The sequence below is a fragment of the Microchirus variegatus genome (genome assembly GCF_963457635.1).
Source record: "Microchirus variegatus genome assembly, chromosome: 2".
Classification (NCBI taxonomy): domain Eukaryota; kingdom Metazoa; phylum Chordata; class Actinopteri; order Pleuronectiformes; family Soleidae; genus Microchirus; species Microchirus variegatus.
Window position 1 is genome coordinate 17593725 of NC_139803.1, and position 19785 is coordinate 17613509.

At 40.2% G+C, this 19785-nt stretch overlaps 1 protein-coding gene across 1 annotated transcript in view; it reads right to left on the reverse strand.

The window, feature by feature from the left end:
• Window positions 1-19785, reverse strand: part of LOC310940348 (roundabout homolog 1-like) — a gene marked incomplete at its 5' end in the record, with an annotated part of 135801 nt that overhangs the window by 18318 nt on the left and 97698 nt on the right. Inside the window, 11 exons of the mRNA XM_083905297.1 lie at window positions 84-201; window positions 342-512; window positions 867-1029; window positions 1111-1192; window positions 1276-1481; window positions 6281-6452; window positions 6542-6666; window positions 9541-9692; window positions 9794-9932; window positions 12099-12219; window positions 18749-18906. Of these exons, the coding sequence (XP_083761423.1) occupies window positions 84-201; window positions 342-512; window positions 867-1029; window positions 1111-1192; window positions 1276-1481; window positions 6281-6452; window positions 6542-6666; window positions 9541-9692; window positions 9794-9932; window positions 12099-12219; window positions 18749-18906 (1607 nt within the window). The remainder of the gene's footprint in view (window positions 1-83; window positions 202-341; window positions 513-866; window positions 1030-1110; window positions 1193-1275; window positions 1482-6280; window positions 6453-6541; window positions 6667-9540; window positions 9693-9793; window positions 9933-12098; window positions 12220-18748; window positions 18907-19785) is intronic.

Below are 19785 nucleotides of genomic sequence, written 5' to 3' on the forward strand. Positions count from 1 at the left end.
GGTACATTTGACCTATTCCCATGTTAACCTAACTCTGACAACTTAATAAATACAGTGATGTTTACTGTGCACAGTCATCTCACCATCCACTGCAGCCTGACTGCAGACGATGACAGAACAGTTGGTGTGTGCAGATGGATCACTACGTCTCCCAGCTCCCTCTGGATGTGACGATGATCCACGCCCTGCATGGTGGAAGTGCTGTCTGCTGACGCCAAAGGAAAGAAAAGATGTGAAGTAGCAACAATAAGGTGAAACAAATGTATTCACCGGACGCTTTTGAGGAGCAAATTTGTCTGCAATTTAAATGATATCTGCTATGACGTAAAGCCTACATACACTGACCCTGTGTTCTAACAGCTTCAGAGATGGGACTGGGGTCACTGAGGCCGTGAGCATTCACTGCTCTGACCATGAAGAGGTAGACAGCTCCAGGCTTCAGGTTCTTCAGGACAAAGGTCTCTGTCTTCACATGATCAGCTACGGTCAGCCATCTGCTGCCCGATGTATAACTGCAGGGGAGAAGAGAGTGCAAAGAATTAAAGCGAAATACATATTTCCTTAAGCTTTCTTGATATTTTTAAGTTTGGTAGAACTACGCAGAATATTTTAACCCTCTTTTATTTAACAGCTTTGGAGTCATTGTGATGGTTAATTGTCTTGTTGTGGGGGGGAGATTGTGGGCTGTCTTTACTTCACAAAAATCAGTTTTTTCTTTGCGTTTCCACTCCACTAGGAGCTCTCACAGTGCCGACTGTGTGTCAGTATCTCATGCAACCACGCATTAAAAAAACACAACTCTCACTTTAAGCTGAGTGATAGAGTTGTAAGATGTTAAAAGATGCATAATTAATCACATGACTAACCTGAATGCCTCAATAAGGTAAGATGTAGCCTTTGCTCCAGCACTGGGGTTGGTTTTCCATGACAGACTGACAGAGCTGCGGCTGATGTCGGTCACCTCGGGTTTAAATGGAGCGCTGGGAACCAGATTAGGGTCTGTGGGATGAACTGCCTGGACCCCAAACTCTGCCACACAAGATAACATCAAAACCACAGTCAATACTCCAGTTACAATCACTATATTTTTCAGGTTGAATGTGAACCTACCTGCCACTTGCAAGTATGCTGTCCAGGAAGCCTGTCCATTTGGACTAGAAGCTACACAAGTGTAGAAGCCTGTATCTGCCAGCTGAGGAGAGATTTGCATTTAATAAGCTTAGAGATGTGAACGCAAACTGCCAACTACGCACTGCTGTTTAAATTCACCCTGACCTTAGTTTGTCGAATCTCCAGTGATCCTGCGTCTGTTGTGGATATGCGGGAGTCCACTGACGTCAACAGCACATCGTTCTTCTTCCAGTGGACTGTAGGAGATGAATGACCAGCTGTTTTGCACTCCAGAACAACTGTGCTGTCCACAGGAACAGTCTGGTTAACTGGGCCCTGCCTAATCACAGGGGGAGGGTGGTCTGTGCCAGCTGTTTTACAAAGAAAAAACACACAAAAGTAGGATGAAGGAAATGTCCAACCTATAACCTTCACATGTGTTGTTTATATTATTTTCCCTCAGTTTGGTCTTTGTGAACTGACATAACGCAACGTTAGTTGCAGAGTACAAGTACTTTTACTTTAAGATAATAATTACTCAAGTAGAAGTAAAAGTACTCATGAAAATAATTACTTGAGTAAGAGTAAACACGTATGCAGTGAAAAGACTACTCAAGTACTCAACAGTACAAGTACTGAGTTTCTCCATATTCATTTTTGAAATATTCAGAGCAACACAAATGGTACAAAATAGACACAACAGAATATAAAATAGCAATGTACAAATTAAGATATGTTAAATAATAATATTTTACATAAAACAAATAAGTTATTTAAAATAAGATAAATAACCATTGAAACAAAACAATAATAAATTAATTATTTGTGAAATTAAATACATCACCCTTTAACTAAAAGTACAATAAATTAGGGTTATCTAATTCAGATATATCGACACAGTAACCAAGTGAAACAACCGATAGCTGAAACCCGGCGTCCGGAGTGTACAACAACAACAACAACCCGGAGACGGGAGACTAGAAACCTGGAGACCAGAGCCTCAGTGTCGGACACGGTAAACAACGTGCCGCCGGTGTGTTTTAAATCCACTTGGAGCCGAAATCTGCGGCTAACATCTGAGCAGCTAACAGGTGGCTCCGCAGTACGGAGTCACGTGACTCAACTGGCTGCATCTGATCAAGTGCACCTGACTGCAGTACGCAGATCGGGGATGGGCTAAATATGGGCGTGGCTAAACGTTTGATTCAGCGCGAGTGACATCTGGTGGCGGAGATCAGGCAGCACATACTCAAACGTCAATGCAGTATAATTATATATATATTATATTATATATAATAAATAATATTATATTATATATTATATTATATATATAGCGAGAGATGATAATGTAATTATATAATTCCATGTTGTTTTGTAAATCCCTTTTTAAACTAGAAGCATTTATTAATGGATTAAAACATAACACACATGGATTTTTAAAGTTGAATTTCTCCATATTGGTACAGTAAAAATGCTATCGACTGTGTGTTTAGTCTACGATGTGTAGAAGACAGGAATACCATCCATAGCTTTGAATTATTGAGCAAAATGTTTTTACAGTAGCTGAAATATAACCAAAAATGACACTTGGACGATCAAACATGGATTTTTAATGTTGAATTTCTCCATATTGGTACAGTAAAAATGCTTAATATTGAGTGTGTGTAGTCTTAAATGTGTAGAAGACAGAGATACCATCCATAGCCACGAATTATTGTGCAAAATATTTTTACAGTCGCTCAAATATGGCCGATTATGCCACTTGGAAAATATGGACTTTTATTTTGAAATTTCTTCACACAGTACTACTACTACTAAGTAAAGATACTTTGATCTTTTTATTCATCATGGGCGGATGAAACACTGGAATGGAACATGTTTTATTCAAAATCTATGTTAGAATTATTATATTATACACCGTTTTAATACCTTTATTATGAAGTTATCCGGACCGGAAGTATATACAATGTTTCTATACGCCATTTCCACGCATTTACCGTAATGCTGAGAATACTTGTGCACTGGAAATTTAAGTGCGGCTGATTTGACCACGGAGATCGAAGTCGCGGCTGGCTTGACCGCAGTGTTTATCCATAAATTAGTTCATAATTTACACGAACAACGAACGGCAACTTACCTCTTAGCAGAAACGTGCGCAATATTTGGAACTCAAACATACGTTCTCCCTCTTCCGCCTGGTATGGGGCAAGTGGCTCAACGTGGGTGGAGTCAAACGTTTAGCTCCACCCATGTTGAGCCACTCCTCGATCTGCGTACTGCAGTCAGGGTCAACGCTATGTTTTTATTGGTTAAAATAGTCCCGAATGTTGGGTGAAGACGTCCATCAGGGAGAGAAATAGATCGCATGTGTAAAAAAAATTATATATATATATATATATATGAATAAAGCCACTTAGCCAAATGGGACAGTGTGTACCTTTCTTTCTTCAAATAAGTAAAAGTATGAAAAAATTACAATTTATCTAAAAAAAGTTACTTACGTATTTGTAACAGAGTAAATGTAGCGCCTTACTACCCACCTCTAGATCTGACTGAGGGAGCATTTGTGTGTATACAGCAGCAGTGCAGGGGTGGGTGGGTTGCGGACAAGAAACATTTATCCCACCAAACTCCCCTGTTAGTCATGTCCACGTCAACCTGTTTGCAGCTGCCTTGGTTTACTCGCACAATGTTTCCGTTGCCTCCATCTGTCTTGGTGTAAAACTAATCACTTCCCGTGTACAGCACAGGGTATTTGTTTATATGTAAAAGTTGTACAGTGCAGCTTTAAATCAAATTTCATATAACAACAAATTAAAGATAAGATTCGGTATGCTCCTCCTGCAAAAGTAACTACATTGAAACATGTTTCAAGTTTCTGTGGCCATGTTTATCAAACTAGAAGCACCTGTTAGGGTTGAAGAACAATGGCGGTCATTGTTAACACAGGGTGAGTAACATAATGTAAAGCCTGCGGAATGAAAACACTTGGTTAGAGTATCCGAGATATTTCAGTCTCCAGTGATCTCATGGGCCTGTGTGGGGACCCAGTGTTTCTTAATTCAAATCATTGGATATTAACGGCTGTGGAGATTTTAAATTTCTTGTACTTGGTATTATTCTCTGTGTTATTGTTAGAACAGTTTGAATCCAGTTAGTGACCTTTATTTTCTCGTTGCTCTCTAACTAATGAATAAAGGCCGCATTCCAAAAAGCTGAAAGCACACTGTCGACAATGCATTATTGGAACTGGATTGGGAACTGATTTTTACAAAAGATCAAAGCTGGAGGAACGAGACACAAATAAGAGTAAGAGAGAGAGAGAGAGAGAATGAAGGTGGATAAAATGAAATGCTGCCAAAAAAAAAGTGAAAGACAGATAAGATGTGAAAGATACTGAGGAAAATTGGTAAAGAGAGAGAACAATAGGTCGAGCTGGTGGTGCAGGCAGCCAAGGAAAAAGAAATCAACTTTTCCCCTCCAGCGGAGAGCAACTAATCGTTTATTCGGCAGTAGGTGCAGCCGGAGCCAACTCCAATCACAGCGGCAAAGCCCAACTAATAACATCCTCACTTAGATAACAGAACTCTCTCTCTATTCTTTTTTCTCTTACATTTCAAACCTCCATGAATGGGTGCAGAGCTTCGATATACATAAATATATTTATAAAAGTAAAAAAAAAGAAGAAAAAGAGGTGATGGAAACACACCTTGAAAAGTGCCTGCGGTAACACAGACTAGTTATTTCCATATAAATGCACCACTTCAAATGGGGATGAGAGGAGAGTGATGGGATGGAGAGAAATTTGAGGGCGAGGAGGAGAGGAGACAGATGAGAGCGTAGTACTATGGACCAATGAAAAAACTGGGTAAAACACGACACCATCTGTTTCCACGTCCATTACCCATGATGCATTTTTACTGAGTGAATATGTCTCCTTTCGTAGTGGCAGCAGATTGTCTATTACGACTCAAACAACTCAGAGTGGAGACGCAGTAAATGTCTGTTTAACCCTGAAGCGATTATCATCATTAAATTAATATATGTACACGCCGTAGTACAAAATTACACAGACATGTGTATTCATGTTCACACAGGTCATTTAATTGGCAAAGTCTGTAGACTTTGCTGGTGGTTTGTAATTACTGGTGCGGCCCTCCAAGCACATTTAAATTGCTTTTTCAAACAATTAACACAGTTTCTTTTTTTTTTGTTCACCTAGGATTTGGCTGACAATCTTTTTGACCACCATTTTATAGGACATCATATGCAAATTCTGCTGTCCTAATTATAAAGTAGATAAGAAAAACGTAACTGTATTGCTATTTAAAGTCCCTTTAAAGTAAAATCAGATACTGCAAACATATGACACACATGATGACCATACTTTTATTTTGAAAGTGGTGCAGGACGTGCTACACTAGATATAGACTGGTATATAGAGTGACGTTAAGACTGTGGTGAAAGTAAATTCTCAAAATAAGAATATGTTTGACTCACTCAAATGAAATGCATGCCAAGCTGTTTTACATGATGTTCAGGTTGTTTCCTTAAAATGTTGTGAAATTGTTGTACAAATAAAAGTAAATAAGTATTTGAACTCTGGGTTATAGTTCTGTTAGTAACTGTGAACCTGCAGTGCACTCATCTTTTTAAATATCAAAATAAAATACATAGGATACTCTGGTCTCGTATGTAATATTATACTGTATACTATGTATTTATCAAGTCATTTCAACTTATATCAAATTGTATCTTATTGCGTTCCATTATAAAAATCTTTTTTCCCTGAATCATACCATAGCCCTTGTATCTAAATACATACTAATTATCCTCTAAGGTAAAAATACACACCCCCAGACATAAGACTAGACACTGTATACACAATCACTATGGCTGCAAAGGATTTTGAGCCCAACGGGAGAAGAACACGTTCTGAAAACCCTCTTGTGACAGTAGTAACTTGGCCAATTACTACTCCTAAGGGGGCTTCCTCTCAGTAGTCTGCAACCTGGACCAATTCATACCGGCTCAGCAAAGGAAAACCACAGCACAAATGTAGTCCGTTTTAGTCGAAAGACAAAAAACCCCAAAAAACTGGAGTGCTGAATATAAAATCCCGTCCCCTCCCATTCCCATCTGTCTGCCATCACTCCTTCCCTTTACTCACAGTCTGTGACCTCCAGCAGTGCTTTGGTAATAACACTGCCAGCGATGTTGAGAGCCTGGCAGCTGTACATGCCGCCATCAGAGTGCTGAACATCAGTAATGGTCAGGCTGCCCATCTGGGAGACAGACAGACGGCTATAGGGCTGTGGTGGCTGGTAAGAGAACAGGAGACTCTGAAAGGGGTGAAAAGGCAACGCAGATTTAGAAAACCCGACACTGGAGCAGTGCTTTAGCGTGATGACAGACTGAGGGCGAGGCTTACTTCGCTGCCCTCCTTCTGCCAGAAGATAGCGGGCTGTGGGTTTCCGGTGGCCTCACACCGGAAGGTGACCGTCCTGCCCACTGTCACCACCTGGTTTCTGGGCCGTATGGCAAATGCTGGGGGCACTGCAGAGGAGGAGACGCCCTAATTACTTGGCAGCTAGGTACATTTTTCATCATTTAGAACATCAGCAAGCACAGAGAACAAAGAATAAGCAGGGTGCAGTGTATATTGCAATGCAGCAATTGCAGTTACTATTAAAAAAAATGGCACATTTTAACTCATTTACCCACACATAACATGAATTACATACTGGATTATGGAATTACAGTGCAGACAGGACAATGACAAGGGCTCGTGAGTTCTTGCCGCTGGTTGGTGGTGGATGACGGATGGATGACAACTTACCAGTGTTTACTACAAGGAAAAGAAAAAACACAAACAAGAGCAGTGTAATGAGTAAGCAGGATGCACACAGGTGTATGTATAGCTGAAATGACACAGTGTTACATTGAATGGGCGAATGGTGTCTGAATTGGTAGAGAAGAAGAGGAGACGAGAAAGAGATGCAAGCAAAAATGTTTCCACAACCTGCTTGGTACAGGTCATTTTACAAAATGATTTATTTTTGTAAATCATTAAATTGGGGTGAATTCCAATTCCTTGCTTAACCCTCAATCTCAAAAATTCAAAAAAAAAAAAAAAGTTCGCCCTCAATATTGAGATTTTCTGAGACCACCCTTGGGAGCAAGGGCTACCCAGAATGCATTGCGTGTTTTGACATGACAAAGATGGCGCTGAAAGCAGAGAAACGACTACGCTACAAATTAAGTATTTTCTTTGTTAATAGAGATATAAAAATTATGAAAACCATTGTATTATCTTAGTTTAGGCCCATATTATGGATTACTTACGTTATTCTGCCCCCTACAGTCTGAAGATGTATCTGCATTTAAGGGGTGTCCCATTTCTAAGTGACTAAATAACCCTCAACACTTGGTTTTGAGGGCCAGTTAAGATTAAGGGTTAAGCTTGAGGGTTAAGATTGAGGGTTAAGATAGGAATTGGAATTGGCCCATTGTATCATGTTTTCCCCAAGGTGGTGTACGATATTAAATTGTTTTTACTCACTATTGCTCAATATGGGAATGCAATAAATGAGATAAAGCATGATGATTTCACATACAGATATTAAAGATAAAGTAGGACTTTTTAGAACCTAAAAAAAAAGGGAAAAGGGTCTAATTGACAGTTGGACAATAAATGCCAGTATTTCAATAATACAAAAATTTAAACCATTTCAGCTTTAATTTTGGGAAATATATTTAGACGGTTTAGAAAATTTAGACTCCCATAATGAGGATGTAAACATGTGCAAGCTCGGGATATAGAGTCTCTGCTCCTCTAAATGTGCTACACAAAGACACATTTAGAGATGGGAACAGCTCTTGACATCTGTAAAGTAGATTTATAATGAAATGAAGGGCTAGCTAACCAGCTGGTTTTTGGAACTACTGTGAGGAGATGACTGTGGTTATTGCTCAACATTTTTGTGTTTAAAGAATGTTTTTAGAAAAGGCAAGCATGCAACTCTTTTTTTTTTTTTTTTTCAGAGCGTACACAAACATGAATCATGTTTAGGCAGTTTGATTTCATTTACAAAACAGGTTTTCACAAAAGTTTACATATGAACCATCAGAAATGGTTTTAATGAGTGCAAGACTGAGGAGTTGATGATTTCATGCTTGAAATTTGCACAATCCTTCAAAGGAGCAAGCGTCTTGGCCTGACAAAGTACATTTGTTTCAGAAATGAACTGCTTAACATCGACCAACTGTTCTACATCAGTAAAAATAATTCTGTGGTAAGACTTAAACCAGAGGATAAAGGGATAGTTGAAGTCACCTTGAAAACTTGGCTGCCCAATTGGAAAACAGATTTTAAATGAACAAGATGTAAAATCACTGATTTTCCTCTATGGACTTTAGTGAGGGAGAGTGAGTGGTTAACAAACTTGTTTCCAGCCATGATGATAAAGGGCAAACATATTCTTAAAATATCATAGATTTAAACAGGCATATCTTTTATAAATTGAGCCCTTTGTCAAGTGGCTCAATCAGTTTTTCCTTTTGGCCCTTTCTGGTGGCGTCTTCTCATACTACTCTACTTCAAAAACCTGAACTATTCCTTTAAGACAGAGTTGTTTTTCTCATTATAAAACACACATCAGTTTCCTCTCTTAATGCAACTTCGCATCAAGCAGCTATTGCAGTCCTTTTCCATTCACTGCCCAAATTAGCTTTGCTCCCCCGTGATGCTCATTTTCTCAGGTTTTGGGAGGGAGAGGAACGACAGTGTAATTGGAACCATGTCATTTTCCCAGCATGTAACCGGCCCTGCCTTATCTTTAATTAAGTCCTACTGTCCTCGCAGTCCGTGACACCCACTGTGTCACTGTAGCGTGTGTTTATGTGTACAGATACTGTGCATCTGTGTGCAACTACGAGAGAGGTGTCACACTGCTCATTTCCTGTGACTGATTTAAAGAACTGAAGGCTGTCATTGTGGCAGGACAGCTTAGACCAAGCGAATCCATTTTCTGTGGCCACATAAACATTTACTTTGCGTGCACGTCTCAGTTCATACCATGAAGAGCGCCGTTAACAAACTGCTGCAAGGTCCTATAGTGCTTATTATTTAGAATGTGTGACAGCTGCACACATTATATATCATCCAGCCAGGAAGTAAAAAGAAAACACCCCAGATATAATTCTCCCTCTCAGTGCTGTGATGAGAGAAATGGCTTTCTAAAACACAATAATGAAGACTCGGTCTTAGCAAAAAGGCGAGGTAAAAGACAGTGTGTGCTCATTTACACACTGCATTAGTCCTGTTAGGGGCAGCTGTTCTGCAAATACTTTTCCATGAAGGGAAAATCGGAGGCCCTAAGCAAAGTGTGTGAACTGTTTTACACGTAGAAAAGAGTTGAAAGACATTACATGCGAGGGTCAGGTTGTACTGACCGTGGACAGTGAGCGTGGCGGATGCTTCAGACTTCCCAACCATGTTCTCCACCACGCACGTATAGGAGCCTTCATCTGAGGAGGTCACTTGGCGAACAATCAAAGTGTGGTCCTCTAGGATTTCAAATCTGCATGCAGGACGGATACAAATCGAGAGATGAAAGAGAAAGCTCGAGCGCCGTGTTTCTGTGATAAGTGGCTGTATACGGAGAACACATTTGCGCGTTACCTGCCCTTAGGCAGTTCAGAATCGTCTTTCCTCCAGCGGGTAGTGGGAACAGGGTCTCCTTGAACGACACAGTGGAACTCCACACTCTCATCCGCCAACACCACCACACTGATAGGCCGCTTTACAAAGGTTGGGCGCTCTGTAGAACAACAAAACAGCAAGCAGCACACATATCAAATAATAATCTCCCAACACCCTGCATTGTGCTTGTAGTGTTTCCATATATTCATTTTACTTTACAACTTTTACTTTATAATGAAAAACTGTCCCAAAACATTATCTCCATCACTACCCTAGATATCTCTGTGTGTCTTTTTCATTGATACGGACATTATGCAATACTTCTTCTAGAGGGCAGTGACAAGCGAAAAGTTGTAGGCATCAACAAACATGGCTACTATTAAAGTGGTTATTGTATTGTGCTAGATCTGAAGTAGACAGGCATTTTGTGGAAGTGCAATATAAGAGCACTGAATGTATCGTAAGCCGTCCTTTGAATGAGGAACATGACTTGCTGGTGTTTCTTGTGAGGGAGATTGGAGATCACCAGGGCATTTTCAATATTTCCGTATGTCCACCTTTGGACAACTTGCTTTGCCAGAAAGACCCTCAAATTAAACATGCCATCGTCAGTGGGTGAAGCTGAGCACCTGGAAGTGACTCTCTGGTTTCCTGGCTGCAGGTATATGCCAGCAAACCCGTATAGACTCTTCTTCGCCTTTTTCCTGGCTGATTGGACTATTGACTCTATACTGCCCAGACAATTATCAGTTGTATTGCTCTCCTGCAAAGTGCACAATGATGGACTAAATGAACGAAAAGTACAGATGAAAAGCTTTGTTCTTCTAGTAAAAATTAGTAAAAATGGGCCTTAAGGGTTTGTTCACATGCAACTTCTTTTGTCAGAGTTGCATCCATTGCGACAAACCTGTTTTTTTGCACCAAAATTATGATATCTCAACTTTTTGGAATGCAGCAAGCACAGAAATGACCACAAAGGAGCTCAAAATCTCCATCATCTACTAGAGTAATTCCCAAAGTCAGGGTTGGGACCCACTGATGGGTCGTGGCAGATTTTTTTCTTTTACTATTGTGGTCAATGGGAAAATTGCTTGTTGGGGCCCCATGAGCATTTTTTGTTGCAGTACCCAGTGTGGCCACCATGACAAAATTGTCTTCAAGGCAGAGGGGGCAGTGCACTATCCAGATTTTATAAGACATCCATGAAGCTAACTGGTAAATGGTGCCTGGAATCTGGTGCCGCAGCAAATAAACATGATGTCACACACATCTCTTTCGGGTCAGTCGTCATGTGTTAACGTTGACGCCTACATTTTACACAAACTCGCTCTTGTCATGATTTGTATTGTGATTTTGGGTCAATATAGTTTGCCATCTTTAAAAAAGTTGGTCCATATACAGAATGTCTGGTACTGGTGGCAAAAGAGATCTTTTTTTTTTTTTTGTTAATTTAGTTTAATTCTTCCCCCCAACCCTCATGTGGAGGATAAAGCGGTAGAAAATGGATGAATAGTTTAATTCTTAAGTTCATTCGGTGAAACAACATCAACTTCAGTCATCTCAGCAGCTCCCTGGTTTAGTTGCTAAGCAACAAAAGACATGACCAAATCCAGCCTCTTCCTCCATGCATTTTTAGATGCTGCATATACATTTTTGATTCAGTATATATAACATAGTGTTTTATCAATTGTCCAAGTGTTTCCCACCATTTTTTTTCTTTTTTCTTTCAGTGAAGGTAAATGTTATAGTCAGTTGATAGGGCTTTGACAGTCTCCAGAGTGTTTCATAAAGAACAACTGCAGCATAAAATATGTTTGACCTGCTTCTGCATTCAGCAGAATGATTCTCACAACCTTCAAAGTCTCTCTGAGGCACTATACTGTACACCCTCCAAACTAAACCAAGGTCATCACACTGTCTGATGCTGATAAGAGCTCTATTTTCATGGGAACATGTTAGGAACGAAGGGAGGGTGGAGAAAAGAGGCTTGCACACGCAGCTTGGGGAGGGAGATGTCAGTGGTAACATGAGGAGCTCTTGCATTGAGAGGTTTGAGAGCACCAGATACATCAGTGGTGGATTGACCGATTGGAAACCTCTCCAAAGCTTTCTGATTGGATGGCAGTCCTGCACAATCGATGTAATTAACAGGTTATTACACTCCAGTGACAAAAACGTAACACTACAGTGGACTGGCAAATGAAACCAGTATGAAAAAAAGTAGTGGAAGAAAAGAAAAGAAAACAAAAACACACTGGAACAATCACAAAGCTGCACAGTTTACCCAGCACAGTGAGTTCAGCGACTTCGCTCTCCCTCTCTCCCACCATGTTGGTCCCGACGCAGATGTATTTCCCCGCATCACTCTTCCTGGTGTTGGTGATCATCAGCTTACCACTGCGGATCTGAAAAAAAAAAAAAAAAAGTACAATACATATTTATACAGCTGTATTTGGCCCATACAGTATGTCCGCTGCTGTGTGTGTGTGTGCATTTACAAGGTGTACAAACAATCTCAACCGATTTACTGCTAAAATTGTGACATTCGCCACAGATTTAAGGTCCCATATGCCATATTTACAGGAAGTGCTGCAAGTCAAAAAATCCATCTACAACAGTGGAAAGCTATTGTGACAGCTAATGCCCTAACCCATCATGAATACTGTAGCCCGTCACCAGTGTAAACACGTGTATCATCACGGATGATCGACTTGTTACTGTGTCTCAATTACCAATTTCCTGATTCACTGATTTCAGCCAGTATTGGACTGATACTAATACTGAATATTGGTATTATTTACACATAAGGATGATCACATAGACAGGACATCCTGGACATAAAGGCTTGTAGAAAACTCAAGAGTTAACATGAATATGATGGGACAGTTTTCAAATGTGCTCATCTCTTAACGCAGGAAATTAAATGACGCATATTTTAAGCACAGCAACTGCATGATCGGCTACAAAAATTACAACCTGATGACAACAACAACAGGTCTCTGCTCAAGACATACTCTTATCTCACATACGGATTTAGCATGTCTGTAATGAATAATGAAAAAATAATAATTATACACAACAGTTCTATCCACTTTGATAGCTTAACAGCATGTGGTGTAGTATACGGGTGTACATATCTGCATCTGTATGCTTCTCCTTATCTAAGGAAGGGGAATTGAGCTGCCTTTCAAGCTGCATAGAAGGTCACCCATTATAAAATTACATAATTCATATCTAGTGCTACATTAACACAGAACCCAGGGAACAAAGACACAGCATCTTTGTAGATTCCTTCGTCAGATGTTCAGTCTGCGTGCCTTGCCTTGCTCAAACTTTTTTAGATTCATGGGCATCAGCAGCACTCAAGCAGACACACACATATGCAACAAAGAGGGTGGGAAACATACTGTATGCTCTACATGCTGCTTTCAGTTTTTCATATCCTATCCCCCCCCCTCCCCCCACAGCCTATCTTAGCTGTCTTCACAGTGCTTTGGATATGAGGCACTGTATTGATAGTCTGCAGACACTCTGTGTTAGAGGAGTTGCCACAGCAGCAGTGAGCAGACATGAGAATACAGCAGCGAAACACGACCTGAAAAAGACCTGAAAACAAACACAAGGACATTCCCTGCCCCCAAACATCAAAAACCTTCTCTCAGGCATCGACTTCAATTAAACTTTCAAACCCTTTATTATGGCTCCAGATAGCAGTTTGTTGTCTCCAGTCTGCTAGAGACACACAGCCTGTAGAGGCACAGTGGCGTTATTTCTTAAGAGAGGTCAGAGGTGGAGGCCGCCTTCAGCGTGGTGTCCATAAAAGCATGCGGAGGGATTCAGTGTCATGGCATGCAGCATCACCTTGCTTGGTGGGCACTCTCCACTTACCAGCTCACACAGGTTATACATCATTAAAGTGCTGCTGCAAGGATGAAACCAATGGCCCTTTTCATTTATTTACTCATCCTCCTGCAGCCTCACCTTCCACTACAAGCAGCTAACACTGTCCATCAGATAAATAACAGTCAAGAGTCGTCTAGCTATGGCTGACATTCCAGGTCTTCTGTTAACAATGCAGTTTTAAAAGGAAGATTTAAACGAAACTGAGGCATGACGAGTGGCTTTGCAATATTTACATACACTGTGCCAACCACTAGTGATTCAGCAAATCAGTATTCAGCAGAACAGATTTTACATGTTTAGATATTAGAGACAATAGAACTCATGTCACAGACCAAGGTAACACCCTCTGGCAGGAAAAGTTCGTACTAGACAATACATAAATCAAACAATATGTCAGATAACTCTTCTCTGGCTGTTTTCATAATAACAGTGGAGATGGTGCTTAGATGTTGTTGAGACAGGCTAACAGGAGAACATTTTAGTGGATCCCTACAGATCCAATGAGACGGTGGAGGTGAATCACAAACTCACAGTGAGCTTGAGAAGATGGAGAGATGGATTCTGTGGTTGAATCTTGGTAAGCAAACAATGTCGCTGCCAAACTATAAATATGTAATATCTTATAATACACACACCACATGTTTACACTCTAAAGGGCCAATTTCTCATCTCAAATGTTATTAAACTGCATTCCGGTGACACAGAAAATATTTATTTCAGAAAGAGAAACGGCCACTGTTTCAATGTTATTCAGCTGCAACAACAACAACAACAGTCTTTCTCTCTCAGACGCCATTGCTCACTGTAGCCAGAAGCACAACAACCTTGCATAGGGACCCCTACTGATCGGGGGTGAAATCGCACTGCGTATCAGGCACCACGACGGAGAACTATGAAGTCTCGAGGGGTCTCTGTTACGCAGTTGGATAACGCATTACACAGTCTGAGAAGTATACTGTGGCCCTAAGTCTCCAATAACACCAGAACAAAGAGTCACTTGAGGGAGTCTGAATACTTAAATATAGTGACAAAGTTGCTAAGTACGCAACACTGGTTGAATTCAGCACCAACAAACTTCTCTATTATTTGTGTATTTATTGGACTAATCTATTTTTATTTGGATTAATCTATTTATTAGTCCTATAAGAAAACATATAACCACTCATTGCAACCAGGGTAGGAAGAAGAACACAGTGCATTGAACCCTGAAACAGATGAGATGCAGCAGCATAGGAGCAATCCTGCCACTTCATTAGATGTTCTAAAGTGACCTGTTCTGATGATCTTTGACCAAACATATAACATTTTCTTTATTGAGGTGTTCACACCATATGAGGTCGTCCTTCTTTGTGTGGATGCTTTGCCTGCACTACTGTCATTGTATTATTCAAACTTTTGAGTATACTAATTAAAAATGTATATCAGTTCAACCTTTTAACGTAGTTTGTGGGTTTATTTGCACAAGAAGGAGACTAGTCTTGCTTTCAATTGTATCACAGATATTAATAAAAGATACATGATACAGCTATAAATATGGATTGGGGTAATAAATGACACAGATATGTCCTTTCTAATTAAGAAAATGTCATTGGATTGCTCTATCAAGGCTCATAATCTTTGCCGTGCTGTTTTCAATCTCATGTAATAAGCACTCTTATTTCCATAAGGAGCAAATTAAATCCAGGTGAATGAGGTTATCCTCAAAAAGACTTGTCTATGAACACACACAGTCTTCTATAAGCTTCTGTAATATTACGTCCCCTGATGAGCCAATATCACATTGTGGCAGTGTGATGATGCAGTGTTTTAGGTATTCCTCAAGGACTGCAAAGATGATCTTGTTTTAACCGTTGCCTTTGACTTGTTGCTGTTTGCTGTAAATACTGCTGTACCAGCAACTTCAGCAGCTGATTAAAGAGCAGACTGAGAGCTTTTTTTTCTTCTTCTTCTTTTTTTAGAGCCATAGGCATTTTTAGCAGAGAATTCCATTTCTAAGAAATCCAAATGTGGTTTGTCTGTCCTCCATCTAGGACACTGAAACCTCAACTTTCATCTCTGCCATGTCTTTTTTCTTCTTCTTACCATTGCTTTGCACACAGCAAAAATGATTTTCAAGACAGTGCAGTAGAAAAAAATCAAGATGTCTGAATAAGATATTACAGTTTAGTTCCGTATGCTTATTTAAGTAAACAGCTTAAGTGTGTGTGTGCAAATATAAGATAATCTAAGGTATACATTCTTAAATTCACTTTAATTAAGTAGTAGAGTCAGTTAACAGTCAGTTAATCTCTAGTAGTTCTATTTTGTCGTTAAGGCACACACAACTCTTGGCTGCCTGAAGTGTGATTGACCTTTTCAGTTAAAATGTGTACATCAAACTTACACATATCACGAAATTGTCACTTCATAAACAACAATCAATGTTCCTAATCAGAAGACGCAGATTCAAAAAGGACCGACAGTAGCTGCGAATCACTTGTGCTGGACTGTTTTAGTCTTGGTACAGTGAGTGAAGTCTGTGAATGAACCTCGTGGCAAAGACGTATATTTCCATACAGAAAAGATGATTAGAGCGGACAAAGACAAGCGCACAGAAAGTACAAAGCAAAAAGCAGCCTTTGTATTTCCCTCAGAGGAGAACAACCCCCCACCACCACCCCCCCGCGTCTCTGATCCATGCCTCTCCTTGAATCATACATTGCTGCTCTGTCCATCACATTCCCTCGGGGAGATTCTACCTATCACTGCACTAACAGAGCTTTAAAATCTTCTGCTTCTGCAAAGGCATTTATATAAATGTACCACGAATAAACATACACATGCAAAAGAATACCTGGTTATATGTTTGAGTCAAGGGACTGGGGATCCTTTTCTTGCCAACCCATCTGATTAAAGAGTTAGTTCAGGTTTTTCAAAGTGTAGTTGAATGAAGTACTAGTAGCCTAGACATCTAGATGCACCCTAGCCAGGGTTTGCAGCCAGGGTTCCGTTGAGAAACTCCACGTTAGCTCGCAAGCTGCAAAATCCAAACTTAAACAAATCCTTAAATTTAAAATAAAATTAAAATTATACTTGGGACTCTGGAGGCCCTATCAGTCGGCAAAGTGTGATAAAAGATGACTCACTCATGTTTTTGTGTTCCTCCTCAGTCTAAGTACAGGAGATGAAACACGCAATGTTGACTTCCGCAATCACTGGGACGTCACAATGCGCTGAATTCCTGGAACTGTTGTCTCGCGGAGCTCCACTTTGTCCGTAAAACACGCAAGAGTGCTGGTGAGGGCAACAGTAGTCGAAAAAACTGGAAGCTCGCAAAAAATTATATTCTTGGCTCCACAGTGCAGCACAGAGTCCTACACAAACTTCCAGCCTCAGAGGATTTATCTGTCCAGTGGATACATGTTATATATGACGGCAATGTGCCTGCTAGAGCCTGCAAATTATCACTTTTCCAAATGCTAACTGCAGTTAGCTCCCAGTAGCCTCTGTGGCTGATGTCATTTACTGTCCCTTAAGTTTCGTTTTACCTTTATTTAGCCATAATAAAGGGTTTGAAAGTTTAATTGAAGTCGATGCCCAAGGTTTTTTGATTGAAGGGGGGCAGGTAATGTCCTTGTGTTTGTTTTCAGGTCTTTTTCAGGTTGTGTTTCGCCGCTGTATTTTCAGGGTTGTTTTGGCAGGGTGATTGAACTACTGTGGTGCTTCATCCTTATAGTATTTTGAACAAAGCATGTCACAGACATGTTTTTTAGGACACCAGGGAACTAGGTTAACTTGGAGAAATAGGGTATAATAGGACTCCTTTAACATAATGACGACAGAGTTGCGACCATTCCGTGTGTAGTCTCTGCGGCCACTCCAACATCCAGTAAACTCTCGGCAATTCTTTGGGGTTTCTTCTGTTTTTCGATGATGAATGTACAAGCACGTCCAAAATTTTCTGATTCTTCGCACAAAAAACGGCAACAGTCATTGGGCTTCATTGCTTTGTTGCTCTGATTGGTTGTAGCACTATCCTATTGCGCACAGATTTCAAACACTGAAGTCACAAAATAAAACACCTGAATGTGTTGATGGACGCAGCAGTGGACAAACAACTCCATGTGTGCTGTAATATGAACATTGTCGATTTTCTCAGTGGATTTCAATGAGGGAAGAGAGTGGTTTACAAACTATACAAAAGCTGTTGAATGTGAGATAAAGCAGCAAAGATATCAAAAACATAAACATATATTTACGAGGTAAGCCTTTTGTAATGTACGCAACTGAATTTAGTCTCAGACGGGTTCCTGGTCCCAGCAGTCCACTGGTGACATGTATGGCACAGTACCTCAAACAAACACAAAAATATTTCACTATTTTTAGTCGACACAAAATGAAAATGACTCCTGTGTAATATGTCACCCAAAACAATATACAATATCAAATTACCACCATGCTATGGGTCATAAGATGACACTTGCTCAGCTACTCTCTCATCCTGTGTATTATTGGCGTATTTGTCGTATAAATAATACCCACTGTTTCGTTATATTATGGACTAACATTTTCTTGTCTCCTGGCATTTTCAGCTTTGCATGGGCACAAGTGAAGATGACATTAACATTTAGTGTTTTTGTGACCACAAAATCGATTCTGACTTTACACTTTGGCGCTTCTGTATTTTATTATATTTTTACAAAGACTGAGGGGAAAACAGGTAATTGGTTCTTTAGAGTTATGAAAAGGGCAAACAAATACCAACGATTTACACGAGCCACTTCTTTTAATGTAAGGACCTTGAAGGTTATGTATGTTGTACCTTTTATGACTACTATTTTAGGACTCAATGTTCAATGTGAATTACCTTCCACTTGGCCATGGCATTCAATATCAACATTTTTACTGACCTATTGTCTACCTATTGTCTCTATTGTCACCTTCAGTCTTGAGAACTTGTGATGAATACCTTGTGCTGACACAGAATTACTAATAATGACCATAAAACATTAATTTGTTGTATCCCGTCATCATAATAAAGGCATCTCTTACCGTGATACGTTCATCTCTGTCATCAAGAGTAACTCCATCTCTCCTCCAGGAGATGGTGGGTTCAGGGTGCCCCCGTGGTGGTTGACACTCCAGCACCGCAGGTTCACCCACCGCCACCATTACATCCACAGGGTTCTGTCTGAAGTCATCACGCAAAACTGGAAAACACAGAATGACACAGTTAACAGTGTCTGATGTTGTGATGGCAAAGAATACATTTCTATAGCTTCAGGCTGTTTTTTTTTATATTATTCTATGTCTAAGGCCACCATGAGATAATAGTGTTTTAGCAATGCCCTAATGACCCATACAGTGTAATTATAATAATAAGATATCCAAAAAATACAGGAAACAGAATACAATTTTAGAATAACACATGTTGCAGACCAAAACGTTTGGTTTGACATTCTAAATTGACAATAGGTGTGAGAGTGAATGTTCTCTGTATTTTGGATCCATGGACTGGCGACCTTTTTTTTGCCTTATGGCAGCCAGGATTGACTCGTCATATACACATGTTGTATGAGTTCAAGGAGTTTGCTGATATAACAACAGCTTTCAGTCATGGCCTGTACTCATTCTAAGATCGTCATATACCGCCGTTCTGGCACATCCCTCAGTGTGGCCTTACAGACGCACCTCATCTGAAAGAGACTGTTGCCCTGTGTGACCAACCACTCTTTAACTGAAAAGGAAAATATATACTCTTAAAATGTGAACCAACAGTGAATATCCACTGAGCCTAACCTGTGTTTGTATTGGAGGGACACATAATGCATCTGTCCTGACACTCTCAGGATGAGAACAGTTTGGGATATTACCACCAAGCACTCAAAAGTTTGATTCCCCACTAGTTCTAGGGCAGTAGTCCAATTAAATGGCGTAGTTGAGCTACAACTGTACCCGGACTTAAATGTGCATAAAAACATACTGGCAGAAAGGTAAGGTCCAGATGGCTTCCCTGGCAGACGGCAGAAAATATACGGCAGCAATTCATCATCTTTCTTAGCCTGTGCACAAGTAGCAAGTTTGCAGCC